Here is a 13,142-nt window from a genome sequence, read left to right on the forward strand (position 1 = left end):
AGAACTCTGGCTACTCTTATCAGTCATCTCACAGGGCAAATTTATCTGGAGATTGTGTTCAGAGAAATTAAGCTGAATGTTGTAATGAATTTTTAAAGTGATGACTCATGGTGTTGTAGTTTGAGTGAGAATTTGAAATATGCATAGTCTGGGTAATTAGTGAAACGAAACAGAAACAGAGTGAAATGATTTGGTTGTGCGCAGAAAGAGAATTTCAAAACATTTAATGCAAAATATTTGTAAAAAAAAAATCATGCACTTTTTTGACAGCATGTTTAAATCATTGGCACATTTATGAGCTTTCAGTGCAGTGTAAAGTAAGTTTAATAATAATAGGTTTAAAATGTTTCATTTAACTGCACATGTATGAGGAGTCAAAACACACGCATACATTTTATAATTTTATAGTCTGTGCAGATCAAGACATATACACTTTATTGGAAACACCACAAAAACATCACAGACTCATTATCTACTCATATATGTTTAACAAATATACAGTAAATGCATTATCCAAATAAATGGCAAAAAAAAAAAAAAAAAAGCCACACCAGGATGTTAAGGAAGTCCAAGTGACCAAACACGAAGGACAAGAACATACTTTAAAGGGAGTCACTTCCTTTTCCTGTTTGTCGACTCCGGCTTCCCATGTCTCTCTTGGTACAAGCTGGTCAAGGTGATCCAGCATTACTGTATTTTCTTTGATTTGACTGTCCAGAAATTCGGGTCAGCACAACCTTAACGCTAAAGTTAGCTGGAATACAGTTGATTTTATACAGGATATGGCACTGTTTACTCTATATAACTATGTAATAATTTAATTGAGCTTAATTTAACTTAATTTCTACATTACAAAATATGTATCAGTTGATATATACTGTAAATGAATACACAGGCAGTTGTGAACATGTATTTATATGTATATACACCCAAACGGGAGACGTTAATGCTTGTTCAATGTACCCGCAACCCCCTGTTTTAGCCCCTCAGCTTGTAACCTATCGTTTTCAGGGTTTCTGATCAGAATAATTACTACGACAAAATCTTAAATATCCACCCTGGCAGCCTGGATGACAACTTAAACCATGTCTCATAAAGATCTGTGTGACTGACTCAAGTTCACCTGAATTTTGCAACGTGTTACACTGCACCTATCACAGGGTTCTTGCGTCTTGGGCCGGGCTGTCTTTCATCGTCATAACCATAGCAGTCGGGACTGGTGTAGCTGGGGTAGCCGTCTCCTCGCCCTTCAGCAGCTTCGTAGTGCTGCCGTCCCTTGCGGCCTATGCTGGGGGAAGGAGGGACATCCTGCCTTACTGCCGCCTGGTGCGGCTTTCCTGCACGAGGGGCTGAATGATAGTAGTGCACGTTACGCGGGGCCTGCTGGGACTGGTTTGCTGGCTGGGGGACTGGCAAACGACCTGGGTGGCTGGAAACCGGAGGGTCCTGGTAATGGCTGGGATACAGTGGTGGTTCTCTTGCCATAGGTCTTGGGTGGGTGGGGTAATCATATGGATCCCTTCTGAAAGAGAAAGATGGTTGAGAAAAGTTACAATGTAGATATTGCACATCTACACATTGTAGCTGATATGAGCTGAAAGCAGCCCTGTAGACATCCACAATAACACACATGTATGTTGGCTTGAGAGAATAGAGGGAGGCAATATTTTAATACTGGTTTAAGCTGGTTTGGAGTGGAGGACGTGTCAAAGCTTTGGCCTTGCCTTATGGTGAACCTCCTCCTGTTATTTAGTTTGCTGCCAAGGCCACAGCCTCGGCAGGAGAGGATTTTTTGAGGGTGGGGTGGGGGGTGGTCGGGACATGGATGGAGAGATGCCAAGAGATAACAGCAAATGCCTTGGTAAGCATATATGAGGTTGTGTGAGTGTTTAGCTCATGTGCGTAGGAATGTGTATGTGTGAGTCTCTGGGGTCTGCAGTAACGAGGCAGCCAGCTGGAAGTCTCCAGTTCCCTCCCACTAGCTCTGGGTGATTAAGGGCTAAACCCCTGAGTAAGGTGACACGCGGGCCTTGGGGAGACAGAAGGAGGGAGAGCGAGATTGAGAAAGAGACAGATAGCGAGAAGGGGGACAAGAGTAGAGAGGGAGTAAAGAAACAGAGGGCTGCTCAACTTTCACCGGCCCATTCAAATGTTTTCCGTCTTATGTGCTGTTTCCAGCACTGAGTGACAAACAAGTCATGCTAGATCAAGTAAGTAAATCTTAAAGTCAGGTCTTCACCAGCCTTGCTCTCAGGGAACCACTACCACTACTAAGTGGTCATTTGCATTTTGGGATTCTTTGGGAGTCTTTCCTCACACAAACTAAAGCATCCGCAACTCTTCTGTTGAATCCAAACAAGCTTTCCTGCCACCATTAACATAAAACACTACAAGTGCATGTTTTGGCCAAGTACTGTGCAGTACAATGTTAAAAATCTAATGCACACACGGCTGCGCTGGGGTGGGTGTGTTTCTGCAGTTTACCGGTGAGACGATGAAAGAGTGGTATGAAGCAGAATTCATGTGGCAGGTTATCAGACAGAGAAAACACCACACAGCAACGATAGATTGTGTCTCCATTTTCTAATGAAGGATATCATGAGATGACTTGCTCCAAATCTTAAGCCACAGACATTGCTTTTGCTAGTTTCTAATAGATGTTTCTAATGTACATTAATCAACAGCAATTAACCAGTGAGTTAAATATTTAATATTTCCTTAATATTTAAAATGCATCGGAAAACATGTTATTTTACACATCTAATATATGCATAACATAGATATTACAGACAAGAACAGAACAACTGGGAGTCTGGAAACTTGATTTTGAATAGAAAAAACTGTGATGAAATTAGATTAATGTAGAAAGCTGACATTTAGGTTTATTAAATGTGTTTTTTGATGCACTTCTGCTCAGAAACTAAACAACAAATGTTGAAGTGTGCACCAACTGGCTATCCTTCAAATAGCTTTAATGTCCTGTCAATCAACAGAAAGCGACAAAGCAGATTTAGACATTTACTTCCCACCCTTCAACAATGGCTCCCACTGTAGTTATTACACAGAAGCCTTGAGCTTAGCCTCTCCCTTGTTCTGCCATCATATCCCTGCATCTCCTATGTTTAGTCCCTTGTGTTGTGCTCAGCACCTGTTGACTGGCCAATTAGAACAACTCACTCACCACACATTAGGTCTCACACAGCTTGGCTGTCTGTGTCTGTGCTTGTGCATAAGCAGACATCCCATGAGGATTTTCAGGGGAATATGTGGTAATGTGGATTTCTATGTGTGTGTGTGTTGGTGTGGGTATGTCACTAGGTTTGTGTCCTACATATCAGTTGAGTGTGTTTTTTGTGGGCCGGGAGGCCTGACCACCCAAACAGAGTGGTGGGAGAGGATACACAGGTGGTCCTGAGAATGAACAGCAAGGCCTTGTCAGTCAGCAGAGCAGAAAACGCAGAGTTGCGTCCACACACAACACACATGCATGGCCAAGCCTTGAGATAAGGAAGGAAATCGGGGGAAGAAATCAAGACAAGAAAAAAAAAGTGCAATCTGAGAGGCAGGAAGTGATCAGAGTGAAAAGGATTAAATCTGAAATAAAGATGTGAGGAGAAAGAAGTAGCAGATGTGAAGGGAGGGTGGGTGAAAACAAAAAATTCCCTGACTGTGAGTTTGTTAAGGGGGGGAAAGAGCAAGGGAGAGTGAGAGAGAGATGAAGGTCAGCTTCCTCATTAATCCAGATTAAATGGTAAAGGCCACCAGGGGAGCCAAGGAGAATTTAAAAAAAAAAAGAAGGGATAGAGGAGGGGAAACACCTGGTTCCTCAGCCCAACTTAGGGCCACCTGAAAAGACCGGAAACCTCCACTTGCTATTCCTTTTTTCTGTCATCGTTCTCCTTATGTTCCCTTCTTTGCAATCTTCAATTTCCTTCAATTTCCAATCTTTTCAATATTCATCTTCCCCTCTTCCTCCATCAGTTTTCTAAATGGGTATTTTCCTTTTTAATCATCTACTGCATTATGTTAGATCGTTCAGTCAATAATCAGCAAGTTTGCCATCGAGTCATCAACACATCAGTTTCAGTCAATTTACAACTGACAAATGCACCTTAGTATGAAATGCCCCAAACTATATGTGACAGCAACCTTAAATACTTCTTTGTTCAATTTTCTGGATGACTAGGGGTTTAATGAAGTAGGGTAAATGCCTTTATTGCTAAGGGACACAAGTCTGGATGACCTATGACCCTGGGATAACATGCCAAATCCCCAGCCACGATAAAATTGGGGAGGGTTACATCAGGAAGGGCATCCGGTATAAAAACTCTGCCAATCAACAGACGACAATGATCTGCTGTGAAGACCCTGAACTTACGGGAGAACTCAAAAGGATAAAAAATAAAAATATAAATGAAATGTGAGATAAATTGTCTGAGAATTCAAATGCGTTTACAGGAGTTTCCTATGAGATGTTATAATTAACAGCATGACTGAATGCAACAGTACCACAGAATGTATTTGTGTGTCCAGTCAAGCAGCTAGGAGATTAGGGACTCCATGGGCATCAGTGACCCACAAAGAGTTCCTCATTCCTGGGTCACGCAGCTGGCTCCAGCCAGAGATGAAGGAAAGTGAACATGTTTAATCTATGTGTGTGTGCTTTTCCTAACCCGAAATATTCCAAACCTTGTCAAATGTCTTCATTAGAATTACACATAAATTACATTTAAATTTTGCACAGGCAAAGTGTTCAGAAAGACTTCAGATTAATTTAACTGTATAGTCTTAGTTTCTGAATCCACTGTGTTTGAATGCCTCAGTGAATAAAAGCACAGCCAGAGAAGAGTGCAGGGCTGTGTTTGTATATCTAAAGTGTCAGAATGAGATCTCTGTTTACTTGTTAACTTACGTAACTTCATCAAAAGCTTGTGCACTATAGGTAGGAGAGCAGGAGGGGAGAGCATGAGAAAGAAATTCAAAGACAAGAGGAGAACAAGGAATAAAAAAAAAAACAGACTAATTTAGGAAGGGAGAGAGAGGGAGGGCAGCAATGGAGTTTTTTCCCCAAGCATTAACCCAAATGTAAAAGATCAAATTGAGATCTAGTTTACTGCACCTGTCTGCCACTAAAATACACTTGAGTTACCATTTCCTGAAGACAGGGTGGAAATTTCATCCAGAGCTGTGGCTTACAAACATGCCAAACATGGCAGATTCCTGCTGGATTAAAATGCTGGTTGCCGTCAGTAATGACAATTAAAGGCGCTCTGCCAGTGCCACTAATCTAGTTTGAAAAGAGCTTATGACAACAAGACACAGGCAGACAGTAGTTGTGTTTTCATTCAGCTGTCAAATGAGTTTAATGCACACTTTAGAAATGAAAACAAAAATAAAAAAATAAAATAAAAACACACGCAAATGATGTTTCAATGAGTGACAATAAATAAATAGAAAATGTGAAGACTTTAAAGAACTAATTAGCAGTTGGTTGGTTGTTATTTTTCTCAGTGATTACATAATATACTAGTGATATGGCAATAGAATTGGTATTAATAAAGCAGGAGTGAAAGAAGGTGTGATATGAGATGAGACAATTTATAGATGGCATTTAACAAAGTCCAAAGACATAACTATTCACTAGCTAATGCCTTTCTATCCAAATTTATTCTTTCCTTACATTTCTGTTTTAGCTTGTGTATACACCATTTAATGATACAGCAAAAATTTAAATTTAATTTGATTTTCCTCTTTCTACTTTTATTTTAAAAAAAGAATCTACAAAAAAATGGAGACAGTGTAAAGAACAGGAGACTGGGTAGAGATGGGCAGAGAGACAGACGCAGATGTTCGTCTATCTCTCTGAGGTCTATATAGAGCAGCAGAACAGGGTGTGATGTGAACCACAGGGACCAGCTAGTGGAAAGCTGTAATGACACGCCGTGTAATACATCTGACTCACACTTCAAGAACATCAGCACCATACACCACACTCTTAACCACCCTCTGAGAGTGTGTGAGTATGTGTGGCGAGTGCAAAAAAAAACTGAATATGACATGCATATTTATATGTGTGTGAATGTGAATTGAAACTGTATATGATTACAGACTCGGCAGTGAAAGAAAAATGTTTGTGTGTGTCCATCTAGGATCGTGAGAGTGTGTGCTGTCTTTTAGGCCAGCTTCTCGGCTCATGACAGTGAAGAATTTGAGTGTATAGTGGTAGCTTGGGGGATTGGGGTGTGGGTTGTTATCCTTCACCTGTCCCTAGAAAACGGAAGGAGGGAATTCGTAACATCCCCCCAGCACCACTCCTTACCCCACATTTCCAATTCCTTATTAGACCCAGCTCACTCACCATCCAGGTCCCCAAAATGCCAATGTGCTTTTTACCCTTTATACCCTTTTTGGATTGTTTTTTGTGGATAAATTAATAAAAAATAAATAAAAATAAAGGAGCCTCAATTTCACTAACATATCTGCTGTGCATTTTGTTTAAAGTTAAAGGATGTGCATGTACTTGTCTTTATTTGTTCCCACACCTTGGTGTGAATGTTCACACACGTACCCAGAAGACATTTAATTTAATAATGACACAATTTCAAAGACTAAGAGATGTGTAAGCACATCTGCAAGTTATGTGTTTTTGGTGTGTTGGTGGCAGATGATAAGTTGTAGTTAGAGCTAAAACATTTTCTTGTCATTAATTATTATGAAATTGGTTTATTTAAAAGATGTAATACCTTGTATTTAGAAAGTTGACATAGACATTAGTGTATGATGAATTCCCCAGATTCCCCAAATTCATCCTTGTCCAAATCCCACACACACAAACAGTCAGAGTGCTAATGGTCCTGTGCTAGCTGAGTGCTACAGACACAGATCAGGCCCAGCTGGCTCCACAGCAGAGGAAACCATTAGCCGCTCTAGCTCTGGCCATAGAGGCAGCTCTGCTAATCAAACCAGCCTATGTCAACAAGCGCGGTGGAAATTGGCTCTCACCTAGACACACGTGCCCCATCTAAATGGGCCCATGTTTACACTCTGTGCTACTATATACTGAGCAACGACAGGGAATGTGTACAGTATCAGTGGCAGGTAGCAGTGCAGTGTGGGAGCTTTGGGTTAGAAATGAGAACGTGAGGAGAGATGAAGGGCACCACGGCAAACAGCCTGTATGTAAACTAAGAATAAGTACTCTCTCATAATGCTCAGAGGTACATTTCATGACTCATTTCTCACTTTACTGTCATGCTTGTCATCAATTCGACCACATCGCTTTTCTTTTTATTCCAGCATTTTGCATAAAATTGAAGGAAGTTAGTAGCTGCTGATGTTGAGAATGACTTTACAATTTGTCCAACAAAACTACAAAACGTTCCATTCCTAGGCCCCCTAAAGTGCAGGGCAGAGGTCAAAGAGGGGAGGCAAAGTGATAATGTAATCAAGACGTGCTGGGAAAAAACTGTCAATTAAAATTTAATGACAGAAACAGATGGGATGACTTTTTCACTAAACACATACACAATGTCCTCCAAAACTCATATTCAGTGTTTCAGATTCATTGCACTTTTGTCACTGCACGTCTTTTCTGGGCAAAGACGAGAACATTTGAATTCAGAGTGGTTTCTGTCTGTTCCACAGAGCTGACCGTCCATCTGTATTAGCAGACTGAACGTCATGCAGGCTCAAACATGACAGTTCCTGCATTTTGTGCAGAGCTCACACGGCACGTTGAAGCCGCAAAGTGTATATTTCGTGTTTCATTTATAAAACAATGATTCCATTTTCACGTATACAAACCTGCAAGGCTTTGTCAGAGCAGGATGAGGAGGAATGGGGAAGACAGAGAGCAAGACGAGGCACAATGAGACATAAGAGAGATATAAACAGGAGCGACCCAAAAATTTAGACTAAAGGATTGATGGAATCAGGGGGGGAAAGAAAATCAGAAATTTATTGTAAACAGGTAGAGCCACTGGTGCTTCAGTTGTGCATGTGACAGAGCTGGCTAAAGCCCTTTCATTTCCTACTGGTGATTCCATTACATTCTACTGTGTCTGAGCACAAACACAGTTAGCTGGACAAACATTGCTGCTTCTGCACATCAAATGGGCCCTTTTCTTTCATAAAGGTCCCACAAATATGAAAAGGGTCATGGCACCTCTTGGGAAATCAAACAAAATAATACACACATTGTTTAAGATGCTCTTGGGCTGCTTTTTGAACAGTAATCCAAGGGGTCACACGTCACCCTTTAAACCAATCACTTATGAAAGACATTACCAGCTGGTGGAAAGACATCACCAGCAAAAAGAAAAACACGGTGAGCTCTGCAGGGCCTAAGAAATTAAATGAGTGATGCAGACAATAACTTTAACTTAGTTGGGAGAGTTTAAAGTGAGTCATTCGACAGCTGGACGGCAGCGGGTGGGGAAACAGTTGATCACTTACGAAGCTGTGAGAGGCAGGAGTGGGTTTTAATAAAGATGGGGTGACTGGAGCGAAAATGTGATTTCTCTGTTGACCTTGAAAAAGCCATCCGAATTTATGAAGTGCTCCAAAATACAGCGCCCAAAAAATATTATGGCGCTAAAGTGATAACAGACCTTTGGAATAAATATGTCCATCCAACTGTGCAAGTTTGCAGTGAAATTCTGGGAACAAAATCAGAGACTGAAGTTTAAAAAAACAAAACAAATATGAGAATTTTGGAAGTAGTACTCATTTTTAGAACTCCTCTCATCTTTTCTTGTTTAATCAAATCAGCAGATTTTTTTCACTCAGAGTTTGGGCGGAGGCATTTATTGCTTTGTGTTGTGTTGCAAGGTGTGTCCAGTCTGACTGTGGCTCATTATGGCCTCAGCAGACACAAGCAGGGTGAAAAAGGTTTATGTGCTGAGATGTGGTAGGGAAAACCAAGTGGTTGTAGGCCTGGGAAGAGTTGTTAAGAGTGTACATTTCTCAGGAAGGTCAGATAAGAGTCCTTAAGGGGACACTTTCTTCCATCCCACAGGATACTCAACATGCTGAGGACAATCAAGAATTTGCCCTCGGATTTTTAAGGAGGGGCAGAGAGAGCTAGATGAGAGCAGAGAGTGTTTGGTAAGTCCTCAACTGACAAACCTGAGAGGCTTCTTAGAATGATTGACTGCAAACATTCATGCAAGAATGTGTGTGTGCTAGCTGTTATCACAAATCTAAAACGTTGGGACGCATGAACTGTTACACATTTGCTTAGACATCAGACATACTGTTAGACCCGTACAGCCAGAAAAATAGTGAGACTAACAAAATTTGGAAGCAGCATAGCTTAGGACCCCCATTAAGTCTCGATTAAGTCGAGAAACCAAATGGACCTATTAAGACCTTGAATTGCACAAACACACACACCTTTGTCCTTCATAGGATCGTCATGAGGCCAGCATGTTTCCCCTGGTTGGAGCCCCATGCTCTCTTACTCAGTGGCCATCAGCTGCACATTAATCAGCCAATTATCAGGCCAGCAATGTTGCCGCGCCAACCCAGCCCCCTAATCCAATCACCTCTGGTGAGTGCGTAAGAGGGTGCTCTGATTGGATAACCTGGGGCTGGGTCGCAGAGCCCATGACCTGCTCCTTTGAATTGGTAATGATGTTAATATTCTCCATATGGCTGCGTGTGTGTGTGCATTTGTGTGTGTCCTGAACCACAGACCCTATCCCGAAGGCTGACCTGCACCCCAGCGTTAATGGCCAGTGGAGAGGGAGGTAAGAGCCAAAGTAGCACTATCACCTTCCCTGGGGCAAACCTCTCAGCACTGCCACTTCTAGCTCCCTTTCCAAATCCTCTTTTCCAAACTTCAGCTTCTCTTGTTGGCGGTCGTGCAGTAGCCCTCGGCACCAGGTCCTAGGCTTAGGTCCACTCCTTTTCCAGTCCTGCCAGTCACTCCCTCAGGTCCAAAAAACTCTTGATTTGAGAGGCAGGCGTAGCCAGACAGGTCCCAGTTTAATGAAACCCCAGTCTAGGCTGCGGGATCGTGATGACAAATGTTTCCCAGTTTGACAACGACAACAAGTACGTAAGGGCAAACTCTGATTTGCTAGTCTGTTTTGGTTTGACTGCTAGAAAAAAAAACTAATAAACAAAAAAAAATTACAAATGACTGAAATTTTGAGAATAAAAGATGAAAATCTGTAACGTGTATGCTCACAGTGACACTTAACACTGAAAGTCAAATATATAAATGTCTTCCATCTGCCGTGATTTCATCTCTGTGCTACTGACTTTTAGCTCCTCTTCTGTCTCTCTCTTCCCATCTGTGAGGCTACACCTCCTGTACTATCCATGCACGCGCACACACACACACACACACACACACACACACACACACACACACAATCACCTCCTTCACTCCCGCCCCTCCAGCTGCAGCCCCAGCCGGCTCCACACAAAGGCAGGCCAAATGTATGCTAATGAGTGCCAGGCCAATGGTGGAGCCGCACTCATTTCGAGAGGAAATGGCTTTCAATAATGGCGGCACCCGGGGGGATTTTGCACAAAGTTCAGCTCTACTTTGAAAAATGCATTCAATTCACTGCTGTGTCTGCTCTCTTTCTCTCCTGTTTTTCAACCTCGATGGAAAAAAAAAAAACATTCATGGAATATTTTTGCGTCCCTTCCTCCTCTCACCTCTGTATTTATGCTAAGGGGGAGTTAGAGCGGTTTTGGCGACTGAGGAGTCATGATTTACCTTTACAGAAACATCAGAAACAAGAACACAAACACATGAGTTTGAATAGTGTTCAAACTCTATCTGCCACTTCTAGCTTTTACTCTTCTGCTGAGGCAAATGTCCCCAGAAGCATGTTAACTGTACTATATGCATTTCAAACAGATATCCTATGGCCTCCTAAGGCCTAAAAATACTTCAAAGAGGAGATGAACAACACTTAAATAACAATGGAAACATTTCTTGAGGTAATCAACATTATCCAAACTTGACTTGTTATCTTCACGCCCACATAGCCAGAACATTTGGTGGCTGCTTATTGCTGGTATTTATGAAGTATTGCTGTATAGTGAAGACATCCCGTACAATCATGTTTGTTTCTAATCTATCACTGAGCATAAACAGGAAGATGCCAGTTTAATATACTGGAAAATACAGTTTAAGTAGAGGAAAAGTACTCGCTATGCAGAGGGACTATATTACGGATCATGTTCATTATCATTTAAACCACTGATTATTTTTCTGATTAATCTTTTTGTCTAAAAAAAAAAAAAAAAAAAAAAAAAAAAAAAAAAAACCTCAGAGGGAAAAATAAGAGTTCTCAGAGCTCAAGGTGACATCGTCAAATTGGGTGATTTGTCAGATCAATGGTGCAAAATCCAGACATATTTAATTTGCAATGATTTAACACAGACTAATATAGAAAAAAAATAAAGCATATTTTAGAAGTTACAAGCAGAAATTGAATTTTTACTTGATTAATTACTTAAATGTCTAATCATTTAGTCTACAATTTGTCAAGTATAGCAAAAATTATTTTCCCAGCACCAAATGTGATATCTTCACATTTCTTGTTATCTTACCTGACCCACAATATCAAATCCAAAGAGATTATATATTTTAATTACAGTAAGAGCAAATCCTCACATTTGAGGGGCTGAATACTGAATGCTTCTTTTTGCATGAAAAATTGCTAAAATTATTAATGGATTGTCTAAATCATTGTTGACCAATCAGTTCAGCAATAAAATGCAGAATGCGACTTTGATTTCTGCCAGTGTGAATGCATGGAAAGATTTTCAATTTTCCGGACTTGCTGCAATTTCATTATAGAAAAAGTTTTCATAAGTAGATGGACGAATTATTTTCTCAACTACTGTTTATAAGAATAGTGTCGACTAAGCTGCCAACGGTCATCCAAGTCTCCCCGAGTCCCCCTGTCTGTCTCCATTTGGGTTTGCTTCCACAGTTACAGTTAACTAATCTCTCTGTCTCTGTGCTGCTTGGTTATGGGCCTCCTCTCTTTTTCTCTCTCCCACATTTTGAGTGTATCTCGTCCCTCCTGAGCCAGTGCTGATGTCTGTGCTCCCTGGTGCCTGTCATATCAGGAGGGGCAATAACCCATGAAATGACTGTTCTCCTTTTCTCACTCTCCTCCTCTCCATCCCGGTGTCCCCTCTATTCCCTCATTCTCTGCCTCTCACTTTCCTCGCACCATGCCACTCCACGCTCCACTTAGCTGCTGGGCAACGAATATCCCAAAAATGGCATTTGCACAGTGTGTGCATACACACAGAAATACATGGGCAAGACAGTGTGTATTCTGCTTTGGTTAGACTCATGTATGTATGCTGTGGTACTGGAAAACACGTGGTATGAGGTATGAGTGTGTGTACATATGCAACTAATTTAACAAGAGCGTGTTTAGACAAACAAAAGAAGCACATGCAACTCCAAACAAAACCCACACTGGAGGTTATGCAGCCTTTATAGGAACAAACCTTCCTCTGTGTATATGTGTGTGTTATTGTGTGTAAGATCCTCTTGCCAGTGCCCTGCTCTCTGGAGAACTGATCACTCCTATTCCTGGGATGAGTAGACACTCCCAAGGCAAACACTCCAGATTTAATTATAAGCTCCAAAGAGGATTAGTCTGTGGCGTGTGTTTGTGTGTGTGTGAGGGAAAGAGAGAAAGAGAGGGGGAGACAAAATAAAGGGAGGGAGTGGCAAGAAGTGATCCCTTCATTTCCCGCACTGGGGAAGAAAACACACATACACACATAATGGTCTTACCTGGGCTGTGTGAGGTACTGTGGGTCCAAGTCTTCGTAGCGATATACAGGTCGAGATTCAGCTCCTCTGGGCGCCATCTGTGAGGAGACATAGCACAAGAGTGTAGATTAAAAGATCCATTGTTCAGTCACTCAACAGTGAAAATACCCTTGAGCAAGGCACCTCAGTTATATTTCACTATTTTGAAGACTGAAATCTGCTTTGTGGTTCCAATGGAAACAACAACCCGCCCAAAAAAGATATGGGGGAGAAGCCATGGAATGCCCCACATGTGCTAACACAAACACATGCAGCCACATGTAAGTACTGTGCCCCTCTGATGAATGTGTGTACAGGCTGTGCAAATACATCAGTCATA

General features: G+C 41.5%; 1 protein-coding gene across 3 annotated transcripts in view; it reads right to left on the reverse strand.

Moving 5' to 3' along the window:
• Positions 1-209: 209 nt before the first annotated feature.
• The window catches only part of pard3ba (par-3 family cell polarity regulator beta a), a 135,108-nt gene continuing 122,175 nt past the window's right edge, over positions 210-13,142 (reverse strand). For 2 of the 3 annotated variants that reach the window (XM_067493570.1, XM_067493568.1), the window contains 2 exons: positions 12,785-12,861; positions 210-1,522 (listed from right to left, as the gene is read on the reverse strand). In XM_067493570.1, the coding sequence (XP_067349671.1) occupies positions 1,141-1,522; positions 12,785-12,861 (459 nt within the window). In that variant the 3' untranslated portion in view covers positions 210-1,140. The remainder of the gene's footprint in view (positions 1,523-12,784; positions 12,862-13,142) is intronic. The other variant, XM_067493569.1, reaches the window with a different exon arrangement.

Source organism: Channa argus, chromosome 23 (assembly GCF_033026475.1).
Source record: "Channa argus isolate prfri chromosome 23, Channa argus male v1.0, whole genome shotgun sequence".
Taxonomy (NCBI): domain Eukaryota; kingdom Metazoa; phylum Chordata; class Actinopteri; order Anabantiformes; family Channidae; genus Channa; species Channa argus.